Below are 24,548 nucleotides of genomic sequence, written 5' to 3' on the forward strand. Positions count from 1 at the left end.
GTGAGTGTATATGATAACAAAGACAAATGATGACAAATAAACTTGAAATTTGAAACTCGAAGAGTAACTTATGAGTTGTTGTTTCAATTTGGAAAAAGACAAATTATTGTCTGGTCAGAGAAATTCTAAATGATGTCCTTGGATAAACCTTCATTTAGAACAAATCATGTCTTCATGAACACTTCATAAAATGATGTCAGACATGGAATGTGTGTCCAAGAAATTGCATATTATTAACTCATAACAATATAATGATCAATAATTTCCCGCTGCCGTACTGCGAGTTCACCTTGAACGTATTTCACATGAAAAATGTTTACATGCCGTGTGCAATGACAAAAATAAAACAAATGACATTTTCACTGTTTTACTGGCCTATCCAACGAGTCATTTGTAGTTGCCTACTGTCTGTATATGACTGTTCTTTTTCGCCCCTGTCCATCATATCATATATTGTAGTTTGCTACAAATGAAGAGGCACAATTGAAGAGCATAATTGTGGACAATGGCTTTGTAAGTTGGGTAGGGCCGCTTGTGACATTCCAAATATTAACACATAATATATTGAATACTTTTTAATAGAATCAGTGGCTACAGCCATGGGAGACATTCCAAACATTAACACTTATTAAATACAGAGTGGTAGGCCTCCCCACTCTGTTCAAATACATTTGAATAGAATTTGAGGGTATGACCGCGTGCAACATTAGGTCAGGTTTCTTCTCTCTATTTATCAGGTTTCTTATCTCTATTTATCAGAGTCCCGCCCAAAGATCTTTCCTTTGATTGGTTCATTTGGTACCCAATTATTTACCCACCTGATTCTAGTTACCTACTTGATTTAACCAATGCAACTTGGGGTTCACCTATTTTTGCACCTGCACTAATTTCTTTATAATTTAGTTTTTCTACTACGCGCATGATTTCCTCTAAACCAACATATGGAATTGGTAAATATAAACCTTTTATGTCAGATAAAAAAGACTGGTTCTGATTAAATAAAGATTTCATGGTAAAAACAAAAAAAAATCTAGAATTGCACAAAGGTTCACATACTTTCAAGCAGCACTGTAGGTGTCCTATAATTGCTGTAGCTTAGGACAGATGTTGACATGTGTGACATTCATGATCTGTAGGCTACACATTTTGATTCAGCAGTGTGTGTGTGTGTGTGTGTGTGTGTGTGTGTGTGTGTGTGTGCATGGTTGAACTCCGCTTACAACAAGCTCAAATCGTTTCCCATTAACAAACAAAAGCGTGACAATTTATCCAGCACATTCTTTTTGATCCCTCAAAAAACACTATATAAAATAAATGTATGATTATTATCATTATTATTATTACATTGTGTGAACGAGAGACGGCTGCCCTTGTTGAAAATGTGGACGTTTGCACCCTATTATGACGATTTTAATGATAACAACTGTAGGCTACTTTTCTATCCAGTCTCAATCTCACTGAAACTCAACATCCTTACTCCTGTTCTGCATGAACATTCCTAACTTCATTCTGTAATCAATATTTCTGTGCTGTGAGAGAATGCGTGATGATGGTATGAGAGTAGATAGGCGTTGGTCCTCGTTAAAATAATCTGATAATTAAACCATTTCCACTCTTCATCTCTGCATTTCATGAGCTGCTATAATAAATTTAATTTGGCCAATCTATCTGATAAGGCAAACCATTTTCACCTCTCTTCAAACATTCTTCACAACTCTTGTCACCACCTTGTGGTGGCTTTCGGCAGCACTTCACACTGTGTGTCTGCTGCAGCAGCAGCAATGAGGTATAGCATCGAGGCCCGCTGCGATGTCGGTGTGGTCGTATTAAACACCGGCCTACTGTAAGTCTTTACCTCATGGTAGCTGTGCACAGCGTTGCAGAAGGCCTCGTCTGCCACAATCTGTGTGTCCCCATTGAGAAAGGCCTGGAAGCGCTCCTTCGCTGCCTGCAGCTGCTGCTTATTCAGCTGAGAGACACAGAGAGGGGGAGGTGGAGAGAGAGGGAGAGAGATAGAGAGGGAGGAGAAGTGTTAGTGACAAAATTCTGTAAACAAATTAAAACAAATCCACAGATGGAATTGATGCACAAATTAAGTGTTCTATTTAAATTATTGCATACCTACACAAGGCAATGCTCTTATTTATACCTGTGGATTTATTTATTATTGTAGGACCTTATAGTTGGCAGTTACAATACTAAGTGATGGCAAGGAAATGTGGCTATGTATTGTAATATTATATTGTAATATTAATAATCTGACTCAATGTAATTAAATTAACATAAATAACAAACAAATAATGTTTTAGTTTGTGTTGATTAGAGCAAGAAGGGTCAAGTGAGAAATCAAATGAGGCATTAATAATACTGTAACCTATACAATTATGACAAGGCAAATACATCAGAGAAATGTTACTTTCTACCCTCATGGAAAATGATAGACAGAGAGTGAGGGGGAGAGAGAGAGAGAGCATGGTCGCTTATACAGTACTCAAAGATCAACAGCCTTGACCTCTGACCAGAGAACAAAGAGAGAGAATCTGTTCCTCAACATTCTGTTTTATACCTGACTTCCAAATCATAGTATTTAAAGATTAATTAATTAAATTAATATGACACCTCAGCATCAACACATTCCAGGGGCTTGTAAACATCACAGAGAGATCACAGTCATTTGGCCCATTGGGGGAAGGGATCTCAAGAAGGGGGCAGAATTTATGTTTCTCCCTTCATTATATATTAGTTTGTTTGCAAATGAGCATTTATTCACAAATCTTTAGCCAAATTTACACATTTTGCATTTCTTAAGATAATGGTTTACAAATACAAATCAAGGTTGTGGATAGTAAAAAAATTAATAATAATTTACACAGCACACATTTGTGAGTTGTACTTATTGGCAGTAATCCATCTCCATACACCCAGCCTCCAAAGAAGAGACACCCATATGTCGAGCAGTTTTTCTCCCAGTCTATTTACCGTGTTTTCAGCTGCTGCCTCAAAAAAAAAAAAAGAAAGACGTAAATCTCAGTGCTAGAAACTTACTTCAAAAGCTGATGCTAACTAGTTACACAAGCTAGCTAGCTAGCTTTATGCTCATTTTGACACTGACTGTCATAAACGTAGAGCTACCAGTGTGGCTTTGTCGTAAGCTTGAAACAACTTGTACTTTAAACACAGATAGTACATAGTTAGCTAGAGGGACACGATAGCTATATACTGTCTAGGGCCACTGCGGTGTTGCTCATAAGCTAGCTAAAATCAGGCTAGGTAGTAGCTAGTTAGTCAGTATCACCTGTAGCAAGCCTGTAAGTTTGATGCCAATGTGAAACGCACCTTTCAAACTTTTTTTTTTTTTTTTTTCCGCAGCTGGTTGGTAGCCTTGATGTAGTTTGTTATTCGATTATGTTTTGTTAAAAGTGAATGCCATCTCTGTCATTATAGACAATTGATGCGAATAATTAGTTCATGACTAACATTTGCAATGTTGGATTACATTACTTATCCCCTATAAACATTAATTACTGTTCATAATTGCTTATTAAAAGTTACTTTATTTGGAGTGCCTGGTTTTAGATGTTAATTTGTTTTTATTAAATGTTAGTAATGCATAAATAAATGGTGAAATGGTGTTACACTTTACATCAAGGTCACATTTTATCAGTTACAAATATTGATAATATTGATGTTGGTAGCTCATTAATAAATGGCCAACGGTGTGACATTTCATCAGTTATACATGTTGGTAACTCATTAATAAATCGTCAGTGGTATTCTCCATAAGTACAGAGGATAGAAGAGTACTTGTGTGACTTAATTATCAATGTGTTCTACCCCAGCTCAGAGCACCACACAGAACACAGACAAGGGGTAAGTAGTGGATAGATAGATCAACAAATACAAATCTGGAAAGCTGCATGGTGGACATGTTTAAATGAGGAATGTGTTGACGAGGACATCAGGATTTCAAGTATGGGCCATGGGGCAAAAAACATGGTGACAGCTTTACTGTACTTTGGGAGATCATCACATTGTACTGTATTTAAAGATGTGTTGAATCGGTTTGGTGCCAGCCGAATTATCCCCACAATTCAGGAAATAACTTTCCCAACTGTGCAACCACTGTAAATTATGTTGCATGATTTCACATCAGGGTTAGTTTTCAAAGCATTTATAAGTGTAATTATAAAGCATCAATAACTGGCTCCTGATTGCCAGCTCCATATTTGGCAAGCACCAAGTGAATATTGAACAATGTAAACTAATGAGTTCTAACTGTTAATAATTGAAAATTAAACTGGTTGCAAGTGATTTATTAACTAAATATAAAACATTTCTCAACCCTTTACAAATGGGACCTTTATGTATCATGTACGTGTGTAAACACACCCAGGGAATTATGGGGAGGACATAGTGGAGGAAATAAGGAAGCACTTTTTGTTTGCAGTAGAAGAAAGAAGGAGACGCATGGGTAATAAAGAACCTTGTATATTAAGTTCAATACTGAGTCCAGTTTGTCTTCTATCCAGATACAAATATTACAATTACCATAACACTTTATTATTATGACAAATTAAGAAAATATTCCTAATCAAATTAACATACCAGGTAAGAAGGCATAATCGGTCTAAATAATCTGAGATTTTAGTACCTTATACCGATTCCTGGCTGATCAATTGGTGCATCCCTAGTCCTGTCTCGCCAGAGCCCCATGTCTCTATATGTCGATCTGACCAAGAGTGGTGCACTAATTGAGGAATAAGAGACACAATTTGTCCTTTGAAGAAGGTAGTGGCTATGTTTTCACTGTCCTCAGTACCAGTCCTTATCATTCCAGTCATTGATTAGCTGAGGACAGAGAACACCTGGTCTCCTTGGTGTTAATCAATTTCTGATAAAACTTTCAGGACATAAACATCAAAACACTGAAGCCCTTGAGGTGTGGACTTGAGTACACCCAGCCTCAGACTTTGAGGGCCAGATTTACTGAGCGTCTCTAGTGCAACATTTGCCCTTGTTTTGTCAGAGGGGAATGAATGTTCACAAACCAAGTGAAACGTCTCTTGATCCTTTTTCTAGTCATATCAGCTTGACAGAACAGTCAAGCTTTTGAGCAACACAAGGAGAAGCCTGGAAATCCAGGTTAAAAGGGCGCAGACACTCAAAAAACAGAGTTATGCTAAATGCAGGTCTTTGCACCTGTTCAAATGGTTGGTAAACCTGAACACATCGTGTTCCATGATGAGAAATTAAAAGCCATCTGTGGCCTTTTAAAAAGTCTGAGGCACTGCAATGTGAGTCTAACATTCAGTGACAATGCCCTAAAGCAGTGTCCAGCCATCGTCTAAAGTGGCACTTCAACCAACCAGTGTTTCTCCATTGGGAATACAGGGTCTGCCAGAGCAGGTAGATCCTACCAAGCTCCTTATAACACCTAGGGATACATCCATAATCCCTGGACAAAGCAGCAAAGAGAAAGAGAAAAAAATTGTCTGAAACTTGACAGACAGTTTTCATAATGGCATCAGTCCACCTTTTATGTCCTAGTGGGACACATTTGTCAGTGAAAAACATTATTGATACATCACCTTGAAAGGTCTTGACGGTGAAGAGATGGACCAACTACTGTAGATAGAGGGTCTAAACTACAAAGAGTTGTAGACATTAGGCTGGGGTTCTCAATTTAAAGGCAGAACCCAGTGGTAGTTTTATGCCCTCATTTGGACGAAAATGCATTCCAGACTTTTAAGAGTTGGACAGAAACCTGACTTGGATCCTATAGAAGTGGCAGTAGGCAAGTTTCAAATATTGCCAAATGACCCTGGTATAACTGTAGCGAATCGGGAGTGAAATTGGCTGGCAGAAGACCATCACCATATCCATCCCATCAAAATCCCATTCAGAAAAACAGTGGCTCGGCCTGACCAGTTAGTCAAAGTGTTTTCTACCCTGTACAGCAGACATATTTTTATCCAATGCTCAGTCCAGAGGCTAAATTGTATCCTTTGTATCCTCTGTGCAATAATGCAGCAAGAAGTCCTTGGTAAGATGAATGAACCAGTTTTATGTTGGTTCTTACTGCACAAAAAGAGTCAGGCAAACAAAGGTTTGGCAGAAACGATTGCACTTCACACTATCAATAAAGAATGTGTAGTTCATGTTGAATGCTTGTATGTGGGCATCATGGCACTTCTATAGGCTGGAGTGGCCACCACAAATGCATTGGTAATGCTTGTTTACAGAATTGCGCGTTAAATCACGACTAGAGTGTTTAACAGTGTTAAGGTGAGTCAATGTTAGGAGACAGGAGTGCATGTTCTAGTGTACAGCGATTGAGCTTAATGCCATCTCTGATCGAACCGGAGTGTGAGTGTAGTATGCAGAGAGAGTGGCAGGTGGGATGGGACCGGTGTGTGTGTGGATGTGTGTCTTATGCTTGTTTTTAACTTTATGTGGAAGTGTGAGTGTGGTTCTGGATGTCCAAGAGTCTGTGTGAGGGTGAGCTTGGGTGCACACGTGTGTATGTCCTTCCATTTTGTGAGTGTTTTTGCACTGTACTGTGTGTGTGTGTGTGTGTGTGTGTGTGCGTGCGTGCATGTGTGCGTTTTTGTGCTGAATTACTCTAATCACAGTGCTTAGATCATGCAGGACAGTTAATAGCTTGTTTGGACACCAGCAATGCCCTCGGGACAGCAGATCAATAGATACAACTAGAAAGATACAGTATGTGTTCATCTTTGTATGTGTCTTTGTATGTGTCTTTGTGTGTGTGTGTGTGTGTGTGTGTGTGTGTGTGTGTGTGTGTGTGTGAGACAAATGCAGCATGCTGGTGGGTCCATTTCGATTCATATTAAAGGAGGATATTCTTTGTGCTATGCTGCCATGGGGACATTGACAAGCATTTATCACTCCCCAGATACAACAATATAATATAACACACAGATGAAAAACACACACACAGCAAGGGTAATCTCCAGAGTGCCTGGGTATTAAGGCACTTATATCAAACTGCTTTTCCATGGTTGACAGACAGAAAATGACATGGCTGCCAAAACCATGTTTCACCAGCTATACACACCTTTCCCCCGTGTCACCCGAGGCAGTCGGCTTGTGGTGATGTACAGGCTTAGCAGAGCTCCCTATCTGCATGCTTGAGTGATACAGGCAGCAACTGCAGGCAGATGCATGAGAAAATATCTGACATCTTCCTCTTTGCACACTGCTGTTAATTGCTACGAATGCTAATGACTGAGGTTGCATTACAATGAAGGTTAACCAATAGTTGATTGCCAGTGAAAAATAATAGTGATAATTATGATCACAATGATAGTGATCGCTAGTATCAGGCGAATGCTGACCAGATGCGTACTGTACATGGCTTTAATCATACATTTACATAGTAGGACAAGTCATCTCTGCCATCATTCTGCATTCACGTTCATGGAAGATGTGCATTATACTGTGACTATGAGTTGTGCCTGCCCATCTGAAGACAGGACTCAAACTTATGACACCTTTTTTGGCATTAGCTGACTTTAAGGTGTTCTTTCCATTGGTGACATGGCGTAGGCTGTTGTGTGCTGTAGTCCACAGCTGCCTACTCCTTCAGAGAGCCATTAGGAGAGGCAATAGAGCGCTCACTCGTGACATCATCAGAAGACGCCACAAGCCATTGCCACAGTGGAGCTCAGTGCAGTGCGTTCCTCTCTCTTTCTTTCGTGCACTTTCCCTGTCTGTCTTTTTTCTCTCTGCCTCATTCTCTTTCACAGACACGTTTCTGTTTTACCTCTGTATTTCTGGTATCCCTCTCTTTTTTTCTCAATCTCCCACAGCTCTGTATCGCTCACATTCTCACTCTCTTAAGTGCACAATTCTAAAATACAATTCTCTCCACGTTCATCCTCCTCTATGCACCATCTACAGTCCCCTCCAAGTATTGGAAAGAAGAAGCAGTTTGTCTTCTTTTAGCTCTATACTCCAACAGTTTGGATTTGAAATAAAACAATTTAACTTAATAGGCTTAATAGTTTTATCTAACAGGTTAAATGAGAAATTCTCAGCTTTAATTCAATGTATTTTTTTTCAGATAGGTTTCACCATTTAGAAACTACAACCCTTTTTATACATAGACCCCCTATTTCAGGGAACCAGTAGTATTGAAAAATTGGCTTGACAGGTGTTTCTGGTAAGTCAGGTGTGTTCCGTGACATCATTTGTGCAGGCAAAAAAGAAAGCTGTCAATGTCTAGTATTGATTGTTGGCTTTGGATTTGCCTTTGGAGTCTGCAATTCGTCTCTCTCAACATGAAGACCAAAGAGACGTCAATGAAAGTCAAGGAAGCCATAATTAGGTTGAACAATCAGAAAAAAATCAGAAACATAGCCAAAACTTTAGGCTTGCCAAAATCAACAGTTTGGAACATTATTAAAAAGAAAAAAAAAGAGAAAGCTCAAAACAACTGTCCCACAGATCAGGAACACTCTCCAGGAGGTAGGCATGAATGTGTCAGAGACTACCAACCGCAGAACTACTGAGGCTTCATTCCAAGGTCAGTTATCCTCAAAAAGGATGGTCAGGTTACAGGTTGCTAAAAAAGGTCTAGAAACATGTCTTATGGACAGATGTACAGTACCAGAGTGATTGCAAGTGGAAAGTTTTGAGAAAAAAGGATATGTTCAAGATTTACAGCATACCACCTAACTCTAACCGGCTAACTAAGTGTACAGAAACATCTTGTCTACTCAAGTTCAAGCAAATCCCTCCAAATTCATTGGATGGCGCTTCATAATACAGTAAGACAATGACCCAAAACATAGGCAAAAATACCTCAGAACAAACAACAACTGAAGATGGCTGCAGCACAGATACCCAGCGTCTGGTGGGGTCAATTGGTTGCAGACTTCAGGCAGTTATTGTATGCAAAGGATTGTTGACCAAATTCTAAACATGAGTGCTTAACTTGGACATTATATCAATCTGTCCTATTACTTCTGGTGCCCTGAAAAAACGGGACTATGTATAAAAAGTGTTGTCATTTCTAAAACCAATATGTAGTAAAACCAATATGTACACATATACCAAACATATATCTACAATATCTATCGATCTTTCTTTTTCAGCCTATACCACCAGAGTACCATGTTACCAAGAGATGCTAAGGAAGCAATATGTATTGAAATTTGTGAGGAAGATAGAGAGTGAAGATGATGATAGGGATAGAGGGAAGAGGAAAGAAACATTGACCTTCGAATCTTAACCTGGAGAAGATTGGATGTTGCAATCAGATCTCAAGATGTCTGGAGGTAGAATCGTAGATGTAGATAGATACAGTTGTAGTTCAGATTTAGATCAGTCTATGTAAAGAATGAGGATGAAGAGCTGATGTGTTAATGTACAGTATGGTGAGGAACTGCTCTGACACCATAGTTTAAACCTGCTTCTGTCTGGCAGGACAGACTACCACCCTCAGACATACACACATTTGTGTGTGTGTGTGTGTGATTGTGTGTCTGTGTACGCACTGACACCTCTGAGGGTGCGATAAGTAGGCAGGGTGTTCTGTTATTTCCCAGATGCCGGTATGCACTGTACCCTCTCCTCCATGCCTAGGGTGGGCGGACCAACGCGGCTGGGCTTGGGGACTTTTTAAATTGAGTAATTGCGTGTTGTCTGAGAGAGCTATTGAAATAGGGTGATAGTGTTAAATTATAAGGGGGAGAATTACACACTTGCAAACATGTGTGAGTGGGCAGACGCACACACGCATGCGCACACACACCTCTCTATTCTTCTTCACTCTTGGTGACAGTGTGTTGACTGTGCCACACTCAGAGCATGACATCTCTCAGGATTGTCATGGCAACATCACCGCCTGGTAAGTGTCAGCTTCTCTGGACCAGAGCTCCAACCACTGCTTACAGGGAGTGACACATCTTTTCTCAATATGGAGGAAAAGAACGAACGAATGAACAATTACACGAACACAGGAACACACATATATACACAGTGAAAAAACACTCACAAAATGGAGAGACATACAGACACAAACACAACATATAAACAGAAAACATGAGCCAGCCCATTTGTGCCAACTCTTTACAAGAGTTTAGTGAATAAGCTTAGCTCAATAACAGTTTTTATGATAGTGTAAGATGACCTGACTTCACAATAATTGCTGGCATATAACATGTTATGTTATATCACTGTTATGGCACCATTATATAGGACTTATATGACAGAGAAGCTTCAATTGTGTCCCTGCTAAATGTCATAAATTTAAAAGCCCATTCCAGGGAGCAAAAGAATGGCTAAAAAGAGGGAGAAAGAGAGACAGAAGGGAGGGAGAACAAGAGAAGGACACCTGTAGCCTTCACAAAGCACATACCTTGTAGTAAAATACACCTCCCAACCACTCTGCAAATAAACCATGGCTAGGACTGACAAAGTCTGCCTTCAGCAGCCCCAGATGAAAATAATCTGTGCCATCACTAAAGGTACTTGCCGTTCTCAGAAAACAGATGATATGTTTGATGCAAATACACAATTGAAGGCATTTTCTAAAGGCTGTGGCTACAGATACAAATTTGTATTGGAATTACCATAGGCTAAAGTATGTTTTTTAATGACAATTCATAATATACCTCTCTGTAGGGACAGCACTTTCAAAAGGGTAAAATAACTCTCTGGTAAAATCGTGTTCGATCATTGATGACAAAACGGTAATTGTACAGAGGATGATAGCAGTCTAAAGTTGGCTATAGCAAACTACTGCTACAGCCTACAACTTAGCTTGCCTTTAAGCCACAGAAAGTAACCAAAATGTGAAGCACCTCGTCATCTTTGGAGACATAGGGCAGTTACAATCGCTAGCAAGAGCTGTATTAGCAACTCAGTATTAGCAACCTACTGTGTGCCTAGTAGAATAATTCACAGTTTATGAGTTCCGGTGGTACGGCTGCGTGAAGTTTACCTGCCATAAACTGTAATCATCTCAAAGTGGTCGGTCGACGGCTAAACATGAAGTATTGCGGGACTTTTTGTATTGTATTTTGTATTGTATTGAGGAGCCTATGGTAATTCGTACACGCTCCCGTATCAGCATCAACTTCCTTTTTCAAAATACATTTTGAATAAAAATTACGTATTTCAGTTGTAAGCCAACGCACTTAATACTGTTCACTTGATTCATCGAAAGGTTTAGAAGCAAAGTAGGACCACAAACGCACACAGACACACTGACACACACACTGGCAAACACACATACACATACGCATGCACATGCACACACTGCAATTGAGTGAACTGTAGATCAGAGAGATTACAGTTTGTGTATCCTGTCTGTTGGGGCGTGAAGCCTAGGGGTCTGACTGCCTTTCTCATGTGGAGGAGCTTTCTGAAAGAGCCTCAAGGGCAAAGCCCCTCAGAGAGTGACGCTCGATACAGCAGCCATGGCTTTAAGACTTAGCTAAGTGTGCTCTCCTTGTTTTCCCTTCTTCAGCAGCATTAAGAATGGGGATCATTCTTCATTGTCATCTCAATGTCGCTTCTGTGTGACTTCTTGTAAAGTACAATTACAACTGGAATGTCTTCGCATCTCTGGGTGCTTCCCAAAACGTAATTATTGCTTTTCAATACCACTTTCCACTACCACTCGTCTCCTAAATGCTAGTTGTCTCACTCCTCAATGAACATTACTCGATTGAAAGCTCTGTGATTGGTTTGTAGTCATCAGTGCTGGTGTAGACATGATGTTCCAATTCTCAGCACTACTCCTAGCCACTCCTCTCCTCTCCTCCACTCAGCTCTTTAAAATATAGTGCCCTGCGTAAGAAATGGGACAGTGAAGTATTTTTTTCTTCTTTTGGCTCTACACTCCAAAAGTTTGGAATTGAAATCAAACAATTACTATGAGGTTAAAGTATAGTTTATAAGCTTTTATGTGATGGTATCTGTGTACATATTGGTTTCACCATTCAGAAATTACAACTGAGAAATGACTACAAACCAATCACAGAGCTTTCAATCGAGTAATGTTCATTGAGGAGTAGGATAATGGTAGCATTTAGAAACAAAATGTTATTAATATCAATAGAAGTAGTTAAAATGCTCAATGATTTAGTGAATAGTGCATTTCTGGAATAAAGATTCTCTGCTCTTGTGCTATAGTGCCAAACAATGCACATGTACAGTGGGCCAGTGGTTAATATGTGCACACTGACATCGCAGCGGTGGTCTACCTCAATGCCGCTGCTGCTGCAGACGCAAGGTGTGAAGTGCTGCCGAAAGCCACCAGAAGGTGGTGACAAGAGATGTGAAGAATGTTTGAAAAGAGAATAGTTCAAATAGATTGGCAAAATCAAGTTTATTATAGCAGCTCAGAGATTAAAAGTGGAAATGGCTTAAATATCAGGTTATTTTAACGAGGACCAAGCAATGGGACCAACATCATCTCTCATACCATCATCACACATTATCTCACAACGCAGAGAAACAGGGGGAAATGTTTTCGCACAGTCTGACCCCCACCCATTTGTTAACAATGGTCAGATGTGGCAGAGGTTGGCAATGGCTTTATGATTTTAAAAAACGTGTGCATATTTGTTGTGTTCCATATTTTAACGAAAAATCTACATTTCAACCTACTATGACAACTGTAACAAACAAACCTGTGTCATTACAACAGATATCCGAGCAAAACACATCTCTGGCCAAATAGAGTTATAGTGAATTACAGAGATGAAGAGTGGAAATGGTTTAAATATCAGGTTATTTTAACAAGGACGAAGCAATGGGACGAACTCCTATCTACTCTCATACCGTCATCACACATTCTCTCAGTGCAGAGAAGCGGGGGAAATGTTTTAGTGCAATCTGACATGAATAAGCGCAAGTCGGCTTTAATAAAGCAATGTACCATTTTACATGGACATGGATTTTATGTAGCAGTGTGTCTGTGAAATTGCATATTAATTTACTGATAGCGATAAAGTGTGCATGGATTCGGCAGAGCCTATTGTGACGCTTAATGATGACAACCTATATAGGACAGCAGAAGATGACTGTCAGACAACGTTTGCTGACAAACTTTCCTCACTCCACACCTTCCCCCACTATATTGTAATTCACTGCCCATCACGACCCACTTATCGCAGCAGAGATGTTAGTCAGGGTTCTGTGTCTAATGTTAGCCTACGTATGTTGCCATGTTACAATGCAGTTGTCACACTGGTTAGGCTACTCCTAAAGCCTATATGCGATCACTTTGTGCAGTGGTGCGTGTTGACATAGGCTTGTGCTAGATTGTAGTGCAGGTGTGGATAAATTGGGATTGATATACTGACAAATATATGCAACGCTCTCATGATCAGAGCTGTTTATTGGGTCCAGACGGGTGCACTCGGGTAAATCAGCTGTAGGCCTTGTGTCACTTACCCAATCATGTCATACTTTTCACTTGCATTAAACACTATGTGGTTTTGATTCTCCCATCAAAATTCACCAGAAATGCTTGTTTAAAAGGTGATACGCAACATTTTCTCTGGGTACATGGGGAAGCACAGCCGCCCCTTCACCCCCCTCACAACATTTTAGGCAGCACCAGTTTGCAAAATGTATTTTCTCCATCCCTGCATAAATGAACACAACCATTTTATTACTTTCATAAAGTAAAATGGAATTGATTCCCTAAAACATTCTCTAAAATATGCAACATTTTGACTACAGTAAAATCAACTGTCCAACCTACAGCAATGATATGACACCTATATGAAAGTACTTCAATTGTAGCCAACTATGATGTATATGACATGACGGACAAGGGCGAAAAAGAACAGTCAAAAACAGACAGTAGACAACTACAGATGACTCGTTGGATACGGGCAGTAAAACAGTGAAAATATCATTTGTTTTATTGTCGTCATTGACATGGCATGTAAACATGTTTGATTGATTCATGAAAGCTCACATTTCAATCATGTGAAATACATTCAACATGAACTTGCGGTGCTAAAGCGGAAAATTCACCCGAACTGCGCTCTTTGCTTTGTGAGCGCACTGTGTACGTATAGCCTACTGCTGAAATGCGTGGAATCAACTGAGAAACATTATATTGCTATGAGTTAATATTATGCAATTTCGCAGACACACATATTCCATGTATGGTCATGCAGCAAAATGCCATTCCTGTAAGATAACTGGCAAAACACGACATGGTAAAACCTTAACTGTTTCAGTTCTGTGACATTCCAGCCAATATTTCATTGTAAAGTCTTAAGTCATCTGTCATCCAAATGATATTATTAAGTAAAACAGTGCAGAACTTGCTTGTGACAAAGTTGATTATACAGTTGATATGAATGGTCTGAAGTGTTTCATTGTTGGAGGTAAAGTCAAATTACACAGAGACATTCAAAAGAATATGTCAAAGTGTATCAAGGGGAAGGAAACTTCATCTTGCTTGCCATGCTTTCCCAGCCATTTCCTGACATTGTTTGGCGTTAAGGATCCAAATCTGTTGAGTTCCTGTGTTATGGCGTCTGAACCTCCACATGAACCATAAGTGAGTGACAGATTAATGGGTGTGTTGTGATTAGGGCTGTGACGATCATGTCATTTCGGGTAATAATTAATTGTCATGCAAATAACCTTTATAAGCTTGGGGGTTCAAAACAATGATGTGCCATATGTGTGTGTACACCTTTAAGAGCCAGGAAGTTATAGGGCAAGCACAGTAAGTGAAAATAGGAAGCGGTGGGGGAAGCGGTGGGGGAGGGGGGGGGTCAATTTCCTGTGACCTGCTTCATGCTAGAGACTTGAAACATGGCAGTATGATGGAAAGTGGTGACCACTACCGCCAAATGTAATATTGCTAAGTTCATTGAACTAAGTTCATTGAAATCAACCTATTAACTATAAGTATAAGACAATTACCCTGTCATGATGAAACGTGGTACATACAGTGCCTTCAGAAAGTATTCAGACCCCATCACTTTTTCCACATTTTGTTGTGTTATAGACTCAATTTAAAATGGATTAAATTAAAATAATTTGCCATCAATCCACACACAATACCCCAGAATGACAAAGCGAAAACAGGTTTTTAGAAATGTCAGTAAATGTATTAAAATACAGAAATACCTCATGTACATAAGTATTCAGACCCTTTGCTATGACACCCCTAAAATTAGCTAAAATGCAAAAATGTCATCAATAAATCACTCAAGAAGTTGAATTGAGTTCATCTTAATGCAAGGATAATAGTTCATGTAATTTTGGAATTAATATCTTTGTTTTTAATATATTTTTTTTAGATTGGGTCTATAACACAACAAAAGGTGGAAAAAGTGAAGGGGTCTGAATACTTTCCGAAGGCACTGTAGGTCCATTAAGCTCTCAGGGTCATACCCTTAAAGTCATATGCAAATCAACCAAAAGGGAGTGCAGTAAATGCCATATTTTATATATCTTTTTTTTTTTTTTTTTTAAATATGCATTTCTGCTTTATTGGGATAGAGACAGTAGAGATTGACAGGAAGGATGGGAGAGAGAGGAGGGATGACATGCAAGATAGGTCAAGGGTCAGAATCAAACCAGGAACCTTGCGAAGACATGTTAAGCGCATTAGTATGCTATGCCACTAAGCTCCCCATATTTTGATATATCTTGATGTCATGAACTTTGGTACACATGCCCTGGGGTACAGTCTTAGCCAATATCTTAAACATGGTTATGATTGGCCACACTGTTGGGTGTGGTCTATCATGTAAATGCCTATAAATCAAAGACGGTTGGCACTATCATTATGAAACTTGGAACACAAATCTATTAAGTCTAGTGCCTCTGTAAGGCACATACGTGAAACATTTAATGCCAATCCACCCAAGGGGAGCTAAATGGTAGCTCTGTGAAGGTGTTTGAATCACGTAAATGCTGATAAACAAAGACCCTTTCATCGTTCCATGGTTCCCATGGCGCCTAGTGGCAGCCTTGGTAGCGTACACCTGTGAATTTATCTACAATGTGTTTTTATAGTCTTTTTTATCTGCATTATTGTAATCAACCTTCTGATTTTCTGAAAGCTTATCAAGTACTGAATACTAAAATAGGGTTCCCTCAACTGACTACGTTAAACTAGACAAGATATTAGCATAATTCTCCAATCAACTACCTAATTGTTTAGATTCAAATACCAGCCTAGATCTTCCTCTCATCTCCTGGACTGAAGGCTGGACAAAAGATTATTAAGAAATGGCAGCAACTTTCCTCTACTACACACAGGGATTCCTCAGAAGTGTTGAGCAGATTAAAATCAGCCCTGTGCAAGGAGCTCAAGAACAGCCTTATGCATTACAGGATCCTACAGAAAGGACGAGGCAGTAGGAAACAAATTAAAATCGATGTGTGTGAACTCTCAATGCGAGCAGAACATTATGCACACTGGAGTTGGACTATAAAGATCACGTGCCAATTCTACAAGCTGACCCTCAGGCAATAGACATCACCCATTCCAAGCCAATTAAGTCCATATACAGTGGGGGAAATAATTATTTGATCCCCTGCTGATTTTGTTAGTTTGCCCGATTACAAAGAAATGAGCGGTCTATAATTTTTATGGTACTTTTATTTTAACAAATAGGGACAGAATATCAACAAAGAAGTCCAGAAAAAACACATTATATAAAGTTATAAATTCATTTGCATTTGATCGAAGGAAATAAGTATTTGATCCCCTACAAACCAGCAAGAATTCTGGCTCATACAGACCGGTTATATGCCCATGAGGCACACAGATTACTCCTGTCACTTTAAGAAAGTACTCCTAATCTCTGCTTGTTATGGGTATAAAAGACACCTGTCAATAGAATCAATCTCTTCCATTCCAACCTCTCCACCACCATGGGCAAGACCAAAGAACATTCAAAGGACATCAGGGTAAGAGTTGTAGACCTGCACAAGGCTGGAATGGGCTACAAGACCATCAGCAAGAAGCTTGGTGAGAAGGAGACAACTGTTGGTGCAATTATTAGAAAATGGAAGAAATACAAAATAACCATCAATCGCCCTCGGCCTGGAGCTCCATGCAAGATCTCGCCTCGTGGGGTAAGGATGATCATGAGAAGGGTGAGGGATCAGCCCAGAACTACACGGGAGGAGCTTGGTAATGATCTCAAGGCAGCTGGGACCACAGTCACCAAGAAAACCATTGGTAACACACTACACCGTAACGGATTGACATCCTGCAGTGCCCGCAAGGTCCCCCTGCTCAAGAAGGCACATGTACAGGCCCATCTGAAGTTTGCCAATGAACAGTTAAATGATTCAGAGAAGGCTTGGGAGAAGGTGATGTGGTCAGATGAGACCAAAATTGAACTCTTTGGCATAAATTCGACTCTTCGTGTTTGGAGGGAGAGAAATGCTGAATGCTACAATCCCAAGAACACCATCCCCACCGTCAAACACGGAGGTGGAAACATTATGCTTTGGGGTTGTTTCTCTGCTAAAGGTACAGGACGACTTCACTGCATTGAGGGGCCAATGGACGGGGCCATGTACCGTAAGATCTTGGACGAGAACCTCCTTCCCTCAGCCAGAGCACTGAGGATGGGTCGTGGATGGGTCTTCCAGCATGACAATGACCCAAAACATACGGCCCAAGGCAACAAAGGAGTGGCTCAAGAAGAAGCACACTAAGGTCATGGAGTGGCCTAGCTAGTCTCCAGACCTTAATCCTATAGAAAATTTGTGGAGGGAGCTGAAGCTTCGAGTTGCCAAGCAAAAGCCTTGAAACCTTCAGGATTTGGAGAGGATCTGTAAAGAGGAGTGGACCAAAATCCCTCCTGAGATGTGTGTAAACCTGGTGACCAACTACAAGAAACGTCTGACTTCTGTGCTTGCCAACAAGGGTTTCTCCACCAAGTACTAAGTCATGTTTTGCTTGGGGATCAAATACTTATTTCCTTTGATCAAATGCAAATTAATTTATAACTTTATATAATATGTTTTTCTGGACTTTTTTTGTTGATATTCTGTGTCTATTTGTTAAAATAAAAGTACCATACAAATTATAGACCGCTCATTTCTTTGTAATCGGGCAAACTAACAAAATCAGCAGGGGATCAAATAATTATTTCCCCCACTGTATCTAGAAGGGCAAAGCGGTAGGAACGCAGATTCTGACTCTCTGTGGCCAGTTAAAAAAGTCCATGTATTGCCCCTTTAAGACTGGCACTGTTTAAGGATGACTCAGGAGTGTGAAGTGATTGAACCAGCAGTCAATTATTTGTCAATAGGCTATTATCCAAGGTAGATGTTATTGTCGAAAAATACATTTCAAAACTGAGATCATGAACCCTGGAATGCACAAGCGTTCACATTTTCGCTTAATATCTTAATGGTAAAAGTACAAGTATCAAGAAGTAAAAAACACATACACAATATGGCAATAAGTGAGTAGAGGGAAAGAGGGTTTGGGTGAGTGAGTGGTGTATAAAAGAATCTCAGAGAGACGACTCCTTTTAACGGCCACTGATGGATAAAACACTCCCCTGAGCCAGAGCAGGCCAGTGCGAAGAAAGAGGGGGTTTCTGGGAGAATTCAGACCTGTACACATCCCATGAAATGTGACGTGAGCGGGCTGTGTGTGGGAATGTTCGATTTGTGTGCGCAGAGTTCCATCCACAGGAGTGACACAGGAATTTCTGCTAAAGTTAAACATAACAAAAAACTACAAGGACTAGCTCTAGGACAGCAATAATCGATGTTGCCAATAGTCTACTGCATAAAATATACATGGGTTAGTCGTCACTTGACAGCAGTATTGGTCATGACTTGATTCATTTGTGCATAGTGATTGTATGCTGCCAACTAGTGTATTATCCAAGTTGTGTACTGCAGAGGTTCCAAAGTAGGCTACAACACATTAATTACATTTTATAGACAGCTGTTCACATTGCTTTGATTTGATGTTTTTTTTTGCAATGATTTGAGTTCGCAAGACTGGCTTTTTTTGGTCATGGAAATTGCCCTCATGAGTGCTTGAGTTGCCTGTGTTGTTTGTTTTGCCATGAATGACTCATTTTAAACACTGTCTTAGGAGATTTGAGGGACATTAACGTTTGTATTTGGTGATTGGAGAGTAATAAACAGTTGTCTGTTGACAAATTCATTCTGGTTGGGTTTTGTTTTTTGTGTTGACGTAGAAAAATGCATTATTGTATAACATAGGCTTTCATTGAAGAAACATTTTTATTTATTCTTCATTTATTAATTAAATGTTATTACATGTTTTATTGATTAGGTGTTTACAAGTAGCATAGCATTGAAATTCCCAAGCATAAGAAGGGTGGGAAAATATCGGCCCCGGGTGCACAGGGGTGTTCTAGGCCATGTTGTGGACGTAAACATTGCAACCAAGAAATGTACCTTTTCATACAGTGCATGGGAATTTCTGGACAGGTGACAGTAGGTTTCCAAGCATTTACAGACGTGAGCGGACATACACAATTGAGGGAGAAATAGGGAGTGAAAGAGGAGAATTAAAAAACACTGGAATAGGAAGAAGAGGGGTAAAAAGGAGGAGGATAGGAGAAAAGATAAACAAGAGGAGAGAAAAGGAACCGAGGTGAGAAGAGAGAGGAAAGGGGGAAGAGCGAAGAAGGAGAATGAGAGAGGGATAGAGATGACAACTGAGGGAGAAATAGGAAAGAGAATAGGGGAAAAGAATGGAAAAGAGAGGTGAGAAGAGGAGGAGGAGATGAAAAATATATAAACAAGGAAGAACAGAGATGAGATTAGAAGGTGAGAAGAGAGGAGAGGGAGATTGGAACTCCAGTGTTCGCTGAGGCCATCTGAATCAATTGAATCAATCATCAGTGTGGCAGAGAAGTTCAAGTTCCTTATCATATTAGCCAATCCTAGGTGCCGCTTCGGTTCAATTCAAACCTATTCATAATCATTTATCATCAGAAAATACATTCCATTTATATTGTTCTGGATCCAATCTCGTTATGATAGGAGTTTCAGGGAGGATCTGTCACAGCAATCCGCTATGTGTCAAAACAAATAACCAGTCAAACCTAAGCAGTATTTATTGATTTAGTGATTGTGGACGATGCAAAGTGGCCAATGCAATTGAACAATATCATTAGTTTCAGTGCCCCCCCCCCATACTCTTATTATACATAAGTGGCATTAAGATTGGGCTAGTAAGTAGAGGCAGGTATGTGTGAAATCAAGGGCTCCCATTTCTGAAGTGTTGACCACAGGGGCTGTGCATAGATCAAATGGTAGATTACTACACCAACAGGGGACAAGAGAAGAAAGGGACTTGTAAATGAGCGGGGGATTACGAGAAAGAGAGGAGGTAGAATGAGAGGGAAAAAGATAGTTAAGGGTAGGGGCGGAAGGAGAAAAACAGTTTGATAGCCAGTAGGGATGTACCCGGACCCGAATACGATATTTCGGATGTGCACGAATATTGAGATAAAAAAAATAAAAAAACATCGCTATTTTCTCCTCAGCTGCTGAGAGCACGGAGGTTGGGGGGCTGGTCTCCCTCCCTCCATCACACACAGTCACACAAACGGGAAGTCTATGTGTGGGACTTGCTGAGCGGGGGAGACGATGTTGTTAATTCATTTTATGTTATGGATAATGAAGTTGGTAGAGTGACTGAAGAATGCCAGTTTTTTTGCCCAAATAGCACCAGTCACCTACCTTGAAAATCGTTAATTTAACACTAGTCATCTGAAACGGAGGTCCACAGGTAGGTGTGACACTTTATAATAAAATAACTATGCTGTTGTGAAACCCATTTCCCCCTCCTTCCCTGACTTTCCCGAAATGTCTGTTTTTAACATAAGTGTTCAAATGTAATGTTTTCATGACTACAACACCTTTTTTGATAGCCAATATCTCCAAGTCATGTCCTGAGGCGCACATAGCACCATGCCCCCAAGCACAAATGGTCCATTGAAACTATCCTCGCCTAGCTTTACCCTCATGGTGAATCTAAACTGACCTTACAGTTATTAATGGCTTACCCATTTCAACCATAATGGCAGCAACATAGACATGAAGACAATAACAGTTATTTGCATGATCAATTGTACAATTACATCTGAATAAGCCAGCATACCCGTTCATCACACCCCTGTGTGAAAATCCAGGCATATCGTTTGAAAAAAAAATCTACTCAAGCCACAAAATCGTTTTGCACTGTCTATTTAGACCTTGTTTTCAATGAGCATCCTGGTGATTTAGTTTATTTTGCTGTTAGACTTGATTTGAACCTATAGCTACAGCATAGTGGTTTTACACAAGGGCAGTTACATGTCAAAGGACCCACGTGGAACAAAATGTTAAATTCATCAGAGCATATCAAACTGGGTGTCAAATGAAAGCTAAGAGTCAATATTCTTCCATCATAAAAAATAGGGATAAGCAAAAGCTTTGACTTCTGGTCAAACATGGAAAAGCATTGAAGAAAACATCTACCAGAAAGTACTGCATTTAGGAATTGCATCAAACGTCATTAATGGTCAAGTATAAGACCCTGGTCAACTAATATAACATCAACACACACAGTGCCCTGCATACGTAATTGGACAGTGAAGTATTTTTTCTCCTTTCGTCTCTACACTCCCAACGTTTAGATTTGAAATCAAACAATTACTATGGAGGTTAAAAGTAGAGATGCTCAGTTTTTATTTGAAGGTATTCTAGACATATTGGTTTCACCATTAAGAAATTACACTTTTTATGCATAGTCCCCCTATTTCAGGGTACGCAAAAGTAATGGGATAGATTTATCAAATGTCCAAAATAAGCACTCATGTTTAGTATTTGGTTGACAGTCCTTTGCATGCAATAACTGCCTGAAGTCTGCGACCCATTGACACCACCTGACGCTGGGTATCTTCTCTGGTGATACTCTGCCAGGCCTGTACTGCAGCCATCTTCAGTAATTGTTTGTTCTGAGGTATTTTTGCCGAAATAAATGCATGTGCAATTGAATTTAAATCTGAAGATTGAGTTGGCCAGTCGAGACCTTTCCACTTTTTGGCTCTAAAAAACTCCCTAGTTGTTGTTGCCAGTATGTTTTGGGTCATTGATGAAGCACCATCCAATGAATTTGTAGGTATTTGCTTGTACTTGAGCAGACAAGATGTTTCTGTAGACTTCAGAATACATTCTTCTGCTGCCATCAACAGTTACAATCATGAATTAAGACAAGTTAGTCATTTCTAGCGACAGCTATACATGCCCAAACCTCACACCCCCTGCAAGTTCCACAGATGAGGTGGTATACTGCAAATCTTGGGCAGCTGTAAATCCTTTTTCTCCAAACTCTCCTCTTGAAATGACTCTGGTACATGATAAGATTAATATTATCTGTTAACAACACCTTTTTCCAGACCTCTGCAGGCTTTTTAGGTACTTTTTCACAAACTATAACCTGACCATCCTTTTTGAGGATAACTAGTGGTTTGCACTTTGCAAAAATCCAAACCTATAGAGTGTAGAGCCAAAAGAAAGAAACATGTTGCCCTGTCCCATTGCTTATGCAGGGCATTTTTTAAGGAAAAGGTTTGGCTTCTGTAAGATTAAGAATCACTGCCCAGTCTCCGGGTCATTCTGTTATCAAAAACCCACATAAGTGTACAATATTTAAAAATGTGAAACTTAACAAAAAGTAAGAAGTATAGGAATACCTACCAAAAATATTGTAGTATTTTTACTGATATCATTTTAGTTTATAAGTGCTTAAAACTGGTCATTCTGTTACCAAATCAGTAACTGAATGACAAAATCAAACCAGTAACGGAATTACTGAAATTGAATTGGCTACATTCACTACATTCACCAGGTTGTACAGAACCTACAAGGTTTCTTAGGCTGTCCTTGTGGGAGAACCCTTTCAGATAGCGTTTGGGTTCGTACAGTAGGTCACTGTTTAAAATACTCTCTACCGTGCAATTAGGACTCAGAACATAGTCTCATAACTGTAGCTAAATCAATATTTTATAGATAAATTATAGCCTATATGACATGTCATAAGTTACGAATGCAGTGTGTGATGCTTCTTATTAAGCCATCATATTATCCAACTGTTTAGTTTAGTTTGTCAAGTTGTGATCGGGATGTCAAGTTTAAATGATTGTTTAGGCTAAATGTCATATGGTATAGTAGTCACCACATAAATAATTCACTTTTTCAACGTAAATTAAATATATGGAGCAAAGATGGCTCTCGCCAACCCTACGCAACATTATTTTATTTTTTTCAGCCCTGGACATGAGGGAGCGAAAAGCTGTTTTCATCTTTTTCAGGGTGATATAAAAGGGGATATAATAGGTCATCAACATTGATGGGAAGCCATAAGTATGTATGTATGTGTGTGATGTTTTTGTATGACCAGTTTGAGGTTGAATAGGATGCTTTTCTATCACTTATGTCATGGTGGATAAAAGTTTACAGCATTCAGAAGCTTTGGTAGATATCCATGGCATGACAACAGGAAGCATCTTTACCAAGGGGCATTTCAGACAAGTGGAATCCCTCTTTCCAAACAATTACAATTTCCAAAACGATTCTCCATTGTAACTTCATACACGTGAACACATGCATCAAGCATTTCATGCATCAACCTTAATGAGGAAGAAATGGTTAGCCTCTGCCCCTCAATGCTGAAGATGTAGGAGGGAGAGAGAGAGGGAGAAAAAGAGGGAATGTGTGTGTGTGTGTGTGTGTGTGTGCACGCATGCACGTGTGTGTGTGTGTGTGTGTGTCTATATCAGCTGAAAGCAGAGGCGCTAAGGGGGGGGGGGGGAATGAGTCATGACAAACCTGGGGAGGGTTTCAAGTCCCAGTCAGCCTCAGCCTTCTCTACCTCTATTTCCCAATCTCTCTCTTTCTCCCCTCTAGTATAGCCTCTGCTGTCATGCCAACAGTCCGCCAACGACATCTCTGTTTTAAAGGAGGACAGAGCCTCTCAGTTTTGACAAGTGGAAGGAATCTGATCCGATAACAAGGCTGCCCAAGGCAACAACGTTGTAATGACAAAAGACTTATCCCTTCACAGATACGGGGTGGATTTTCCTTATTCCACAATTTTTTAGTGAAACCAAGTTATACTTAAGAACATCCCTAAAAAAAATAATAGCTTCCAAAACTATCTGAGCAGGGTTCACTTTCCAAACTTCAGGGAGAATCATTATACTGACTCAGTGAACATTTTTTTATAACCATAGACAGTTAAACCACAGGGCATTCCATACAAATGCATGGGCAGCAAAAAAAGTCAACGAATGCAAAGTTTGGGGCTTATTTCAAGCACACAGCATTTGAATATACTGAGCTGAGAGAAGAATTAGCATGTCCATCAACTCAGTTGCCACTGTTGCATTCAGCGAATGCTGAGCAAATCTAAATTGTCAAACGAAGTAGACGGAAAAATAATATAAAAAATAATTACTCATAAAAAATGTGCCACTTCAGTTTAAAGTATTCATTGAGTGCAAAGAAAACCTGATTAAAATAACCCAAAAAAT

The 24,548-nt window shown here is 39.7% G+C and overlaps 1 protein-coding gene across 4 annotated transcripts in view; it reads right to left on the bottom strand.

Annotated features, from left to right (window-relative positions):
• The window catches only part of cadps2 (Ca++-dependent secretion activator 2), a gene marked incomplete at its 3' end in the record, with an annotated part of 180,354 nt that overhangs the window by 147,635 nt on the left and 8,171 nt on the right, over positions 1-24,548 (bottom strand). For 3 of the 4 annotated variants that reach the window (XM_083666058.1, XM_083666061.1, XM_083666060.1), the window contains exon 2: positions 1,856-1,969. In XM_083666058.1, coding sequence (XP_083522184.1) covers positions 1,856-1,969 — 114 coding nt within the window. Of the gene's footprint in view, positions 1-1,855; positions 1,970-9,778; positions 9,854-24,548 lie in introns of those variants that run through there. The other variant, XM_083666059.1, reaches the window with a different exon arrangement.

Source organism: Argentina silus (genome assembly GCF_951799395.1).
Source record: "Argentina silus genome assembly, chromosome: 3".
Classification (NCBI taxonomy): domain Eukaryota; kingdom Metazoa; phylum Chordata; class Actinopteri; order Argentiniformes; family Argentinidae; genus Argentina; species Argentina silus.